Raw genomic sequence first — 14,124 nt, 5'->3', positions numbered from 1 at the left:
GGAAGGTATATCAAGCTGAACAAGAACAACTTGGGTTTGATTTAAGAAAGCTACTTTATGATTACACATTGTGTAACATCTATGAGTGCAGTGATTAGGCTGTTATAATCTTGTATATTAATTATACACTAATTATCTTAAACTGAATTGGTTCTAGATATTAAGCATAGTCTTGTAAGAAATGAGCAGCCACAACTTGGGAAATGTTTTCTCTCAAACCTTCCAAGTGATTTGATCATTATCTTCTCCTTGTTGTGTCTGAACTTGTGATGTGCTCTCACAGTTGCATACTTATGCATTCAACTGGAAGCAAGACTGAGAAAGTTATTATACAACTCTGCTACAGCATTCAGACAGTGTTATAAACTATCTTTGGTAGCACTTGTGTGGCACTTACAAAGACCAGCATTGCTTTTATTTCACTTGATAATTTATTGTGGGATCAGCCACATTTCAACTCATTTGAAGTGAAGCTGACAAACTTCATGGCTTTTCCTTTGTTTCAGGTTAAATAGATCTGATATTGATCTCTAGGAAATGCAAACATGGCTAACCACAATGCCTGACCTATTTACTCACTGCAGATTCTCCCAGTAGTTAATCCTCATGATGGGGGTACCCACCCCCACTTGCCTCAAGAAAGAGTGTTGTGCATAACTACTCACAGATGGTTAGAGGAGGTTTTCCTAATTCCTCAAAATACCCAAAACACTAACAAAACAAGCACAGGCATAATTGTAAAAATGTCACAAACAATTTTTTTGTGTGTGCTCCTGAGGGAATGTTCTCTGTAGGCACAATTATTTCAAAGCTCAGAACACTGTACGGTGCTCAGAAATGTTGTGATCTATCCTTGAACAATTCATCTGTGAATAGCTTTGAAACTCTGGCTTTCTCTGCCGCCCAGAGTAGACCTTTGGTTTAGATGGACGGGGTAGAAAGTCAATAAAATAATAAATAAATAATAAATTTCTCACTGGCAAATTTAACAATGTGTTTTACTTGAGAAGTCCTATTAACTGACACTTTCTCAACTGCAAATTCTTAATATTTTAAAAACAAAAATAAGTACATGAACAAGTAAGCATCGTGACAGAGAGTTAAACACATTATAGTCTACTTGTGACAATCCTATAGGTATCTATACTGCGGTGCCCACATGTGTGGCAGTTGCAAGGCCCATCATCATTACACCGTGAACTCAACATCCTGAACTCAAATTTACAGACTGGTGAAGTTCCTCTGACTGAAGCCCCATCTGTTTTTGAAGTGGCTGAGACAATACTTCCTCAACCACACCCCCTGATTTTTTCCATTAGATAATCTATGTGGAGATTATGCAGATATCATTCTGCCTCTTTTGCAAATGAAATGGCTTGCAGTTATTTCGTAAAATTAAAACTTCTTTCCCCCCTCTGCCCCCTCACTCTGCCTCACTTCTGAAGTGATTCAATGACTGGACAATTTGGAATGGAGAAAACTGTTGGGGAAAATTTAAAAAATAATAAAAACAACTCCTTTTTTTTCTATTTAAAGTTCTTCCTTACTCCAGGGCTCTGGGCAGCACCCAGGGCTGCCGCGCTGTGCTGCTCTTCTGACAACCCTGTGACATAAAAGTCAGCCAGAAAAAGTTTTGGAAAAAGAAAACTTAGAAAAGACTGGCTGTCTCAAAGTGTCTCTTTATCTCCCCGGCACTCAGCGGCAGCAAGGATGATGATCACGATGATGACGGCGATGCCGACGGGGACGATAGCTATTGAAAGCTGAAGGGTTTCTGTTTCTTAAGGAAAGAGGGCAGGCTGATTTAAGGAACCAGCAGCTTCTCCACTCTGGAGATGCCTCTTGTGCTCCAAGACTTGGGCGTGCACCAACTCAGAAACTGCCCCCCCCCCAACCAACCAACGAGCAGCATCAGCACCCGAAGTTTCAGTCAGAAAGGAAAAAGGTGGGGGAAACAACCCGAGCGCGCGAGCGAACGAGAAGCCTTGGCGCCACTTTCGCCAGGCAGCCCCCACCCACCCCCGGCGCGCCCTCGTTCTCCGTGACGCAATCCGCGCGAGTAACCGGAGAGCAAAACCTTGGCAGCGCGCGCAGACCCTGACTCACCCACCCACCCGCTGTGCCGCCGCCCCCTCCTTTCCCTTCTTTCCCGGCCCAGCCTCTCCAGCCGAGGCGTCTCCCTTTAAGGACTCGAGCCGTTCTCTCCCCGACCCCGGCGCTCCCCTCCTCCTCCTCCTCGCCCCCCCCCCCCGGGTCCCTTCGATTGGGCCGACGGCAACTGATCCCGTCCCTCTCCCGGGGATTCCAGGGGACCGAGATAAGCCAAGAGGAGGAGGAGGAGGAGGAGAGGAAAGGGCGGGGGCGCGCGCTCCAGCTCTGCCTGCCTGTCTGCCGGCCTGCCTGCCTGCCAGTCCCGCCTTCCCTCCTTTCCTCAGCCTGGCTCTCTCCCGCGGCTCGCCAGGCTGCTTCGGTCGGCTCGCCGCCCGCCTCCCTCCAGCAGCCATGGCCCGACTCGGGAGAAAGGAGAACGAGGAGACCCTCATCGAGATGGGGCAAGCCAACGAGGGTAAGCAAGGCAAGGGCGCCCTGGTGGGCACGCGAGTGGCCCGGAAAGAGAGGCTCGGCTGCTCCCGGGGTCGCAGTCCAAGTGGCCGAGAGTCCCTCGGACTCTCCGGCCGCCTCGGCTCGCTCTCCCTTTCCCGGTGCTGAAAGGGAATGGACCTAACGGTGCCGGCAGGCCGGGCCCGGGTGCGGCTGCGGGGCTGGGCGCCATCCGGCCTGGTGGGGCCCGGGCGGGACCGGCCGCTCTTATTTCTGTCGTCCGGGGTTGGTTGGGAAAAGGTGGCCTGGCAGTCTCACTTTTTCCAGCCGGTGTCCCTGCGGTGTGGTTGGAGGGCAGGGAGGGCTGGCAGGTCAGCCTCTGGTGGTTGGGGCTTCCCCGGCTGCCCTGGAAGGAGGGCGGCTCCCTCCCGAGTGGCCGGCTTTTGGCCAGGCGTGGGAAGGGATCTGAGCTCCAGCGGCCTTTTCAGAAGGTGCCACATTTGTGTACGAAACGCGCTAACCCGGGGCAATAGACGCGTGTGGATGAGTACTGGGTGTGTGGGGGGGTCAGAAATCACGTGCCGCTGAAATCCGACCACAGGTAGATCGACAACGTTAGAGTCTAGGCCAGGGCTTGGGCAAAGTTGGTGGGTCTGGGGGGACCCAGTTCTCAACCCACAAATTCTCCAGAAGCCACATAACAACAACAATAATGATACTTACAGTGTGCTGTCTGACTTATAGTGACCTTTTTCTAGGTTCGTGAGGAAAGGAAAATAAAAACTGCTGGAGAACTTAGTGGTTTAGGTATCTAGCTGCAGAGTCAGAGGCTGGGAGGTCAGTTCCTCCTTGTGCATTCTTGACAGGGGTAGGACTTGTTGATCCCTGTAAATAAAAGGGTTTTCTAAGTAAACAATACTCAGAAGTGGTTTACTATTCCCTTCTTCTGGGGACTCCCTGGGACTGTACAGCTTGCAGGTTGGCTCTCCTGGGGGGGGGCACAGTGGAGGATTGAGCTCTCAACCTCTGGCTCTTCAGCTAGATACCTAAACCACTGAGCTATTCAGCTAGGGCCTCCCACACAGTCAAATTGAAGAGGTTTTGGTCTTATTTTGCAGAAAAAACAGAGGGGTTGGAAAAAAAGGAGGGACACAATTTGCCCACCTGGGATGGACACTTTAGTAATTGACAAAAGTGCCTTCTATGCATTGAGTAAATAATTCAAAGGAATCCATAACAATGATTCTGAAGGTGATCAAAATATACAGGGAGACACTGTAAGGGAAAAAGTGGCAATGCCCAAAATTCTTCAGGTGTTCTTGAGTGGGTACCTTAAGACAGAACTTAGTCTGAGCAACATTTTAACATGTTCAGATACTAAGCCTCATCCTAGAAAATAATGGTTACAGTAATGATCTATTCCAATAGTCTGTATGGTCTTCAACTTTGTTTATGTTAAGATTAAAATAACTGTTCTTTAGTTTCCTAAGGGTCAGAAGCATTTGACTTACTTCAAAAGGAATAAAAAAGATGAAGACTTTGTCTTCAAAACCTCACCTGCTTTACAGGGAGTCACCTTTGTAGCATACGTAATATGTGAAAAGCGGGTTTTCACAGGAGATGAAATGAATATATAAAAGTAAAAGACATTTTCACACAAGATGTTAAAAAAAGCTGGGAAAGCCTAGTTCAACAGGATGAAAGAGTGAGGTGGAAATTGAGGTCCAGCAGCTAAAGAGGGTGAGGCTTTCTGGTTCTGCCTCATGCTGTAGTTCTTTGGTCAGAACTTGCTTATAAGCCTTTTTGTTGCAATTGTTGGTAATTTGAAATGAAACAGTTGAAGGTAAGTGGCATGAGTTTCATCTCTGCCTTATACCATTGGTCCCCAACCTTGGCCCTCCAGATGTTCTTGGACTTCAACTCCCAGAAATCCTGGCTATCAGAGTTGGTGATGAAAGCTTCTGGGAGTTGTAGTCCAAGAACATCTAGAGGCCCAAGGTTGGGGACCACTGCCTTATACAGTATATGCGAGGAATGCAAAACAACCCTATGAAGTCCTGCCTGAAGCAAGGTTGTTTCAATTGTATCTCTAACAGCAGGAATGTTGTATGTTTTCCTAAACTACACTAAACATAAAGAAACATGGAATGTAACACCCCGTTTTCAGGTATATCTATGTATAAAAGTGTGTAAAGGAGAAAAATGTAAAGATTAGAATTAAATGGCACTGAAATGCAAAAAGTATTGCACCAGTAATTGAATATTCTTATCAATAAGAATGGCAGTTAGTAGTAGTAACTGTTGCATTTTGTTGTAAAAGAATACCAAAGCTGTGTTTGGTACCAGTAAAAGACAATAGAATCATCCAACTTACAGCAGACAAAGTACTAAAAATGACAAGAGCATATGCATACCTGAAGATTGTTTACATAGTACAGTGACAAACTCAGCTGAAAGTCTGGATGAATAAGGAGGTTTTCAGTTGGCTCAAAAAGCTTTTGAGGTTTGGAATAGATTGTTTCTTGGGTGGGTGGGTGGGAACATAGTCAGTCTTACAGTAGGTGCATAAAGGAGAAGGTGCCACTTCAGGTGGTCTTTCTGCTGGTGGGACTAGGTGGTAGTCCGTAAAAGCTATTGTTACTCTTTAAGATGGAAAAAGACAATACAAGTGGTGCCCTGCATAGCGAGGTTAATCCGTTCCGGATTAACCTTCGCTATGGGGAAACATCGCTATACAGAACGGGGAAACCCATTGGAACGCATTAAACGAAGTTCCAAATGGGCATAAAACTCACCGTTCTGCGATGTTTCCCCATAGCGGCAGCCATTTTCGCACCCTCGATAAATGAGGACAGGGCGTGAAAACGCTGCGCGCGGCCATTTGGGGTCGTCCGGCGGCCATTTTGGAACCGCCAAACAGCTGATTCCCTGACATCGCAATGCGAAGATAGGTAAGTGAAACGCTTACCGATCTTCGCAATGCGAGTTTTGCCCATTTGAACCGTCGGTATGCCTTCGCATTAGTGATTCAAAAAACGGATCGCTATGCGAATTCATCGTTATAAGTTGCGCTCGTTAAGCGAGGCACCACTGTATATTATTCTTCCTGAAACAGATTAACATTGCTGTTTCTCTAGGAAAGCCAAGGACTAAATTAGACTTTGGCTGGATTTGCCTTTGAGATTAGTTGGGTTTAACCTCTGCATTTTCAGGTTGAGAACTGGCCTTCTCAACTATTATTCCCAGTAAATGACTAAATAGCAGCATGGCTGCTTTCCCTTCTGCTTCCTGTAAGTTTATTCTCTCTCTGCATTAGAAGCTGCCTCCATTACATGCGGACAAGATATGAATGGTTTTGTCATTGAGCCAATATTTGCTGGGGCAGTATCCAATTAAAAGGCAAGACTGCATTGATTCATGATTTGCAAGGATGCTTTAGCTAAAGTAGTCAAAGGTTTGGTGGACTCTTCAAGATCTCTTGGTCCTGGCATTGGTGCCATCATGATGGGTGCTGGTGCTCAGTAATGCTGAATGCATTACTGAACAACTGCTGTTTTGCACGACAAACGAGGGGAAGAGAGCAGCATGCTTATGCTTTTGAGAAGCAGATGACGATAAGGAGAAAAAAGCAGATGTAATGGCCTGTATTAAGTGGCTTTTGTCTATTTCTTCCTGCCTTCACATCCAGAGGATGCACACTGATCTCCTGTTGGACTCACTGACCTTTGTGTTACCATCCTGCTTGCATCATGATAGCAATAAACGTTTAGTGAGAACATTATCTAAAATCCCAGCCGACAGTTTGCAGTACTCATGTTCATTGGCAAAGTCAAGATTCAGTGTCTCAGTCCCAGAGGTAGAGAAAATGTTTTATTGTTTGCAATTGAAGTTCAGTGCATGTGGTATTAACTTTAATGAATGGTAATAATAAAGGTCTTTTATTGCAGCAGAATCACTTAGGATTCAGTCCCACTGGCTGGAATCCTATTACATATTTTTGCTGTTATAACTCCCTGATCTTAAACTTCAATGACCAGTTCAGAGCAGCTAGAAAGTGAGCACATTTTTTTTTTGTTAGTGTGAAGTCATGCAGCTGCCATGTGACAAGAAAACCAGCATAAGCTTCTTTCCTGGTTACAATTCACTATTGAAATTTACACTGAAACAGTTAAACTGGCATGCAAAGTTAAAGTAGAATCCTGGCCAATACGCTTAATCAAGCTTACACCCATATAGGTGTGCACGAGATTGTATTCTTAATCAAAGGAACTATTAACTTTACCAGGCTAACCGGTATAGATGACTGTGTGCATCTTCCCTGTGCTGGAAGAAACAACATAGATACGTTGTGATAGAGATATAACAACAAATAAATGTGTAGTTCTTGAACTTGTTTAATGTTGTAGTTTTGACCTCATTTCAGACAACTGTAAAAATACTTTGCCAACAAAATCTTCCTAATATGAAGGTTTGGTTCTCCTTCTGTGGACTATAATGGCATTTAGGTTCTAGTCTCTGGTAGGGTTGAAGAGACCTTCGATCGCTCGAAATGATGGGCTGGTTCACAAAGTAAATTCTTCTTACACTCAAGCAGTCTGTGACATTTTACTTATAATTTCCCATTTGGTTTGGGGCACATTCATCACTGAAGAAGTTTACAGTAGATAAAATACATAGTTTGGGCATGGTCATACAGGGATTTTGAATTTAGTGCCACACTGATAATGCATATCACCTCCGTTTCATTCTTTTAAACTAGTTCTAGGAAAATTTGAAGTTCTGCCTCAGTGTATGGATATGGTAATGGTCTGAATGAGAACTAACAAATTGAAACGTGGTTTACTGGTGATGGTCAGAGAGAGAACAGAAGTGGAGAAAGAGAAATTGACTGAGGGAAGTCAAGTGTTTGTTGTCAGCTATGCAAGTTTTTTCAACCCCTGGTTGTGGTAATGTAGGTCTTACAGTGTGTCTTCTCCAGTATGATTTTTGTGGAGTTCGCAGAAGTTTCAATTTGTTCAAACCTAACAAGTTGAACCAATTGTTCTGAAATATATTCATTGGTTTTCTGTTTGTTTCCATGCACCATGAAAATAATAGTTTACTATCCTTAAAGTCTTAAACAGTGTAGAACCAGGGTGTATGATAGACTGCCTTCACCTATATAATCCTGCACACTTGTCTCCATACGCCCGCTTCTCAGTAGGAAACACATTTTGGTTGGTATGAGGTGAAGGGCCTTCTTCCCTATTGAAACCAAGCTTAGGAAACCTCTGTTTTAGGAGGTTCGTCTTGTTCTCTCACTGTTGACTTTCCACCACAGTATTAGTATCTTTCAGTTTGAGGATAGCTGGACAGCTGAGTGAGTTGGTATACCTGAATTTACAGCCAAGTTACATCAATACTGTGTAGCCCTGAGCAAACTGCATAGTGCTACCAGAAGAAGGGATTGGCAAACTGGTTCTGAGTACTTTATGCCTAGGAAACCATTACAAGGCATAAGACAGAATCTTCTTGAGGCTATGAAATAACAACAACAATGATAATAATTGATAATTTGGAAGACCTTGTCCTTTGGAGACTTGGGTTTATAACTTTCTCACTATAAATACCTGCAGTTATCTAAGATTTTTATTTCCTTTTATTACATTTTATCATATCTGTTGCTGTTGTCATTGTTTTATCTGTTGTTGTGAAGCCTGGCAATGAATGCTATACAGTTGTTTGCTTGCTCAGATGTGGAGCTGTGTGATTGGTGGGAACAGGAGCAAACATATAGTCCTGCCTCCTGAAAGTGCTACACCTGGCACCTTCATGGATCTTCGTGCATTGAGCACCAAGGTCTGAAGAGGACTTTGTAATTTCATTAGACTAGGCAAGGTTATAAAGCTAAAATGATTGGGAAGCCACTTTCTCAGTGCTGCTCATCATGAGACCCCTCACTGCCTTCAGGTGAGTGTGGCTGCAGATGCAAAGGCTGAGGACAATGCCAGATGCATAGGAGGTTTGAGGAGCTGGGTTTAAGGGTGTACACACATCCCCATCACCCTTTTAGCTCTGCACATAAGCAGACAAAAACATCAAAGGAATAGGCTGTTTACTTCTGTAAATAGGCATTCACAACTCTAGCATTCGTCCTTTTTTGCCCCTTCCAAACTGGATCTAGCATCATGTTCATAGGTGTATAATATGAAGAAGTAATAAAGTACTGAAATTAGAAGAGATGCTGCTGAATAACAGTTTGTCAGTTATGCTTTTTTTAATTGGGCCTGTGTATGCAGGAGGAAACTGTGGCATTGAGGGGGGGGGGAGAAAGCGAGTGAGCGATGAGGTGTGGGGGGGGGGAGGAGGAAAGAAATTGACTTAGACAAGCCAGCCAGGTGGTTTTGTTGTTGTTTGGAGGTAGCTATAGAAACAGTGCTGGTGGTGGTGCAGAGGAGGGATTGTGAATGGTGTTTTTGTGTGTGCACTTCTGCTTTTCTGGTATATGCCTCTAGTCAACTTAAAATAATCATTCTACATTTGTTGGATGAATGACTTCTATCATATGAAAGCCAGAGTTTACTGACTTGATACCATGATCCTAGCAAGCAGTTTTGGGGAGGGGAGATTGATAATTAAATCCACTACTTTTTCTGTTACTACCTACAATTGACTTAACAAAGTACCATCATAACATCTTCCAAGTGAAAGTATTTTTCCCTGTAGGAATTTGTGATACAGTTATTTCCATGACTAAGGGAAAGGCTCATATTTACACAGTACATGGTTAATGTTATTTGGAAAGCAGTTACTAAGCCACTTTTGTAAAACAGAAAAAAAGCATTGCTTTTTGACTTGCATTTTCTTTCTTTATTTCTAAAATTGTGATTCTCCATGGATCATGGTTCCCTTCTCATCAATAGCAAACTGATCTGTTTGTGTTTTTTGATCTAATGGATTACTTTTCCAAAGCGTTCCCTGACATCATAGAAAGTAGCCAATCACTGAAAGGCATCATATATGAATAACCTATAGGTTGAAGTGTTAGTTTTGATGTTGTGTATTTTATGTTCCTGTACCTTTTATATGCTAGAGGAGTGCTACATCATTTTTATACTCAAACATACGTAAATCATAATTTCCAGACTGACATACTGCATACAAGTCTTGGAGCCATACCCCCGTCAGGCGTGTGAACATGCAGTCCCACAAGATTTGTGCACATATCAGTGGATATGTTCTCACTGACATAGTTGTACAGAAATGTAAGCATACCTTCATGAAGCAGTGATAGAATGAAGCAGAGAAGCCTCTCTTCTTTTTCTGGAACCAGGCTGGTTTGAGGGACTTTTTGTAATCTGTATCTCAGCCATATTATCATCATTTTAAAAAGGAATCCATTTCTGTGAGATGACAATGGGAGGAGACACAGCAGAGTAAGAGTCTTAAGCCTTTCAAATATGTAACTAAACATTGCCTGCTTTTCCTTGCTCAATCTACTCTTTCATGCATTCCCAACTTCTATTCTACTTTCCCAATAAATTTATCTCCCCAGTGGATTTCTGGAATGAGATTACACCTGTATCACATATCCTTTTCAGGCTACAATAGGAGGCTGCATTTTCCAGTAGTTTTTCTTGCCTTCTCAAGTCAGGAAGCTGCCAACATTTTAGAGAAATCTTTTTGGGCCACCCAGAAGGTATATGGGACTTGGGGCAGGTATGAATTTGAGAATCCTGTTGTTGACCCCTACATGGACCCATGAATATATGTAAAAGCTAGCACATGTAAAAATTATTGCATGCACAGACTACATGTGAGAATTGGTGTTTGTTGAGATCAAGCAGAATGCTGTAAGTGTTTGTGTTTTTTATATAGGATAAGGGAATTGGGCTCTCCTGATGTACTTCAGTAAATTCCAACCTCCTTCTAGCAGAGGTTCTTTTCTGCTTTTCTGGGGCTCAGTCTCACAGGACTTCTTGTTATGGCTTTCTGCTTATTTTTTCCACAATTTGCTCAGTAAACATTCCTCTCTTTAGGTTTAGCTGTGTCACACCTTCTTTTGTAGTAATTGTAATATAAAATTGTGTGGAAACCATACAGTTTACTAACTATGTGCTCACTTCTTGAAATCTTTCCCCGGCTTGTCAATTTTATATTCTCTCCCTCCCTCCCTCTCTCATGGACCAGAGCACGCCAGGCCCTCCTGTCTTCCACTGCTTCCTGGAGTTTGGTCAGATTCATGTTGGTAGCTTTGATGACACTGTCCAACCATCTCGTCATCTGTCGTCCCCTTTTCCTCTTGCCTTCACACTTTCCCAACATTAGGGTCTTTTCTAGGGAGAGTTCTCTTCTCATGAGATGGTCAGAGTATTGAAGCCTCAGCTTCAGGATCTGTCCTTCCAGTGAGCACTCAGGGTTGATTTCCATATATATTTATATGGCTTATAATATACTCATTATAAAACTTGCTCAGCCTTAGAATTCTTCTTTAAGAGCTATGGTGCTAGTCTTCAGCAAGCCAAGAAGCTAACTTTCCTACATACTACCCTGAGCTTACCAGACCGTGGGCATTACAGGAAAACACACAAAGAGACAAAATGTCCAGTATCATAAGGCTTGGTCTTTTTTCATACTAGCCTTTGCAGTGAATTATTGAATTGTAGAACTGAATTAAAATCAGAGACAAAGTGTTTTATTCTGTTGATGTACCAGTCCAAAGGAAATAGCTTTGTGTTCAGGATAATTTTGTTTGCCATCATCTACAAATGGAAACAAGTGTTTGGCATTAGCAGTTTCATGTTTTGACCTCTGCTTTACCCTGCTATTGGAAATCTGAACATGGGGACGTGGTGGCGCTGAACATGAATATGCAGCAATTAAGAGTCCAGAAAAAGAATACTAAAATAAAATAATTGCGTATCCACTAGATACAGAACAGCAGCAACTTCCTACAGGGAAAAGGGAGGGGAAACCTTTGCTGCTAATTCTGACCAAATATAGCCTTGTTGAAGTGCTGAGTCATATCAAGTAGAAATGTTATGCACATGCTCATACAGTATTTTTTATAAACCCTTCATAGCCTCTTAGACAAGATTTTCAGTTGCAGTGAATGATTTAGGGAGATTTTCCCAACTGTGCATCTTCGGCTAATGGTACATGGCAATCTTAAGATGCCAATACCGATCCAAAACATTAGTTGTGATTTTTAAAACTGTCCATGTATATATGATTTCTGCACATGGTTTGGAATCCAGTGAATAGATATATATGGCTGGTAGAAGAACAATGAGGGCAGGAAATTTTGCTCCAAACCACTGCAGTTTCCCACGTACCTTTTAAATTGTGCAGGAGAGATGCTCAGATTCATTGGGGATTGGTTATAATTCTTTATTGAGCAAACTATGGCACAAAGCCTCAGTTAAGCTAAGAGGAAACCAAAGCCATTGCAAGAAGAACCCTGAAATATAGTATTACAAAGGAAGACTATTATGAGCCCTGGACTTGCATGTTACTCCCTTCCTGTACAGACAGTGATGTAGGAAGTAGTGGGCCTCTTGGCCAGAGGAGTTTAATCCTTCCCTTCCCATGGATTTCCTAGTCTGTTTTACTTGACTCCATGGCAGGCTCAGAAAATGGTAGAAACTAGTTGTGTGGAAAAATACTGGATCAGACGATGGGGACCCTCAGATAAGGTGTGGGTATGAGAGTGATTTCCTCATTTTGACTTCCCTCTGCAGGTGCTTCTACCTTTACTCTTGCATTCTGATTAACTTGTCACATGCAGCTGTGGAAACCCATGTGCCAAAGCAATGTCTGCTTCAGCCTTACTGTTGTTTCTTTTGCCTGTTTCTGGCTGAAATCCTCTTGGTTAGTTTACCAAGTCATGCTAGAGTACAGCCATTGAACCCGTAAGGATTTGGTGGGTCAGTTCCTCCTTAAAATTCAGTGATACAGATGGGTTTACTCTGATGAAAATTACAACACTAAGCAACTGGACTTTAGCTATTATTTCATTAGTTTCTACTTTACTCATTTATACGAGTACTGTTTGTGCAGAGATGAACCAGTAGAGTTTTCATGATTAGCATTTTGCTTAAAATTGAGAACATTTAATTTTGCCTGCCTTCCTAGTCTTAAACTATCCGTGGGAATGTGTGAGCTGTGAATTTTCCATTTGTGGGATAGTGAATGAACATCGCTTCTTTGATGTGTGACATTTAAGGTTTAAACCCTATAAAGCCAAAAAGGCACTATTTGCCTTGTTTCCATATTGAAGATTTGAAACAGTTAAAACTGGGGGAAGAATTGGCTTGTGAGAAGAGAGGGGAACAAACCAAAAAACAAACCAGAAAGTTCATAAAGAAAATCACTGGTTCATTGATTTGGGTTGGTTCAGGTTTGTCAAAACAGACGAAACAAAACAAACTGCACCAATGAACTTTTAAAATTGATTTAACAAAATTCCTGGTTCATTTTCGCCCAGCTCCCACAGCTTGCCCTGCACCCTTCCCACTGCTCCCACTGCCTCCCTACCTTCTGGTGCTGCTGCCTCTTCCACTGCTGCTATCTTGAGAGATAGTGGCCTGGCCTCCATTCCAGGGGCTGGGGCTGCTGTCTCTGTACATGCTCCACCTATCAGCTGACAGGCATGGGAATACACAGAGACAGAGTCCTTTCATCCATGAGCCAGGCCTGCTCTCTCTGCACATGCACTGGGGTCACAGTTGATCAGGGAGATCCATTGGGATCAATGTTACCTGCAGCCAGAAGGGTGATGGATGATGATGATGCAAGATCAGGTAGGAAGGTGAAAGGGGCAGTGGGAAGTGGGGCAGCCTGTGGGGCTGCAAATGGGCAATCCGGCACTGCACTACTCTGGATCATGCATTTACAGCTGGAAGGATGGTGCAGGATGAGGAGGAGGTGGCAGGACCAGGTTGGGATGTGACAGGAAGCAGTGGGAAGGGAGAAGGGGTAGGCTGTGGGGCTGCAAATGTTCCCTTGTGCTCAAGACTACTCTGTAGTGTAATATACTGACATATTCTTGTTACTGGTTGGAGGGTTATGCAGAGAGACAATAGCTTATGCATTCCTGCTGCAGAGTCCACAGTTAATATTACAGATTTGAGATGAACCTCAGGTTGGTTTAGATTCCCAGGGGAAAAAAATCCTATTCCTCTCAGCCAATACCAGTGCCCCCAAATTATTTTCTCTTCCCTACCCAAATACAGCACTCATTTGAGAAGGAGTTTTGTGTTCCGTTGGCTTGCATCCAAATTGGATATCCGCCACCCAAACTACAATGAGCAAATATTCCTAAACTCCAGGGCTTTTAACGGTAGGACCTTGAAAGCATCGTACTGTTACCATAAGCTGGAAAGAACTAGAAGACTCATGCCAGTTGGAAATCTTCAGAGATATATAGGCAAAGGACCTTTTTCTAATATATTTATATGCTCTTCCCATTGCAAATAGAGGTGCAGTTAGTATAGCTTGGCTTAATTAGACTCAACAGTATTATTAGCAGGTAGCATGTGTTCCAACAATTTTTCAAATGACACAAAGAGATAAGGTAGGATGTGTATTCCCAGGCTAGTAGTT

General features: G+C 43.1%; 1 protein-coding gene across 6 annotated transcripts in view; it reads left to right on the top strand.

Annotated features, from left to right (window-relative positions):
• Positions 1-2,098: 2,098 nt before the first annotated feature.
• ANO5 (anoctamin 5) overlaps positions 2,099-14,124 on the top strand; it is an 86,142-nt gene continuing 74,116 nt past the window's right edge. For 2 of the 6 annotated variants that reach the window (XM_072985880.2, XM_072985879.2), the window contains exon 1: positions 2,100-2,566. In XM_072985880.2, coding sequence (XP_072841981.2) covers positions 2,503-2,566 — 64 coding nt within the window. In that variant the 5' untranslated portion in view covers positions 2,100-2,502. Of the gene's footprint in view, positions 2,567-14,124 lie in introns of all 6 variants that reach the window. The other 4 variants (XM_072985881.2, XM_020805575.3, XM_072985878.2 and 1 more) reach the window with 3 other exon arrangements.

The sequence above is a fragment of the Pogona vitticeps genome, chromosome 1 (genome assembly GCF_051106095.1).
Source record: "Pogona vitticeps strain Pit_001003342236 chromosome 1, PviZW2.1, whole genome shotgun sequence".
NCBI lineage: Eukaryota > Metazoa > Chordata > Lepidosauria > Squamata > Agamidae > Pogona > Pogona vitticeps.
This window is presented reverse-complemented; position numbering and strand designations above follow the sequence as displayed.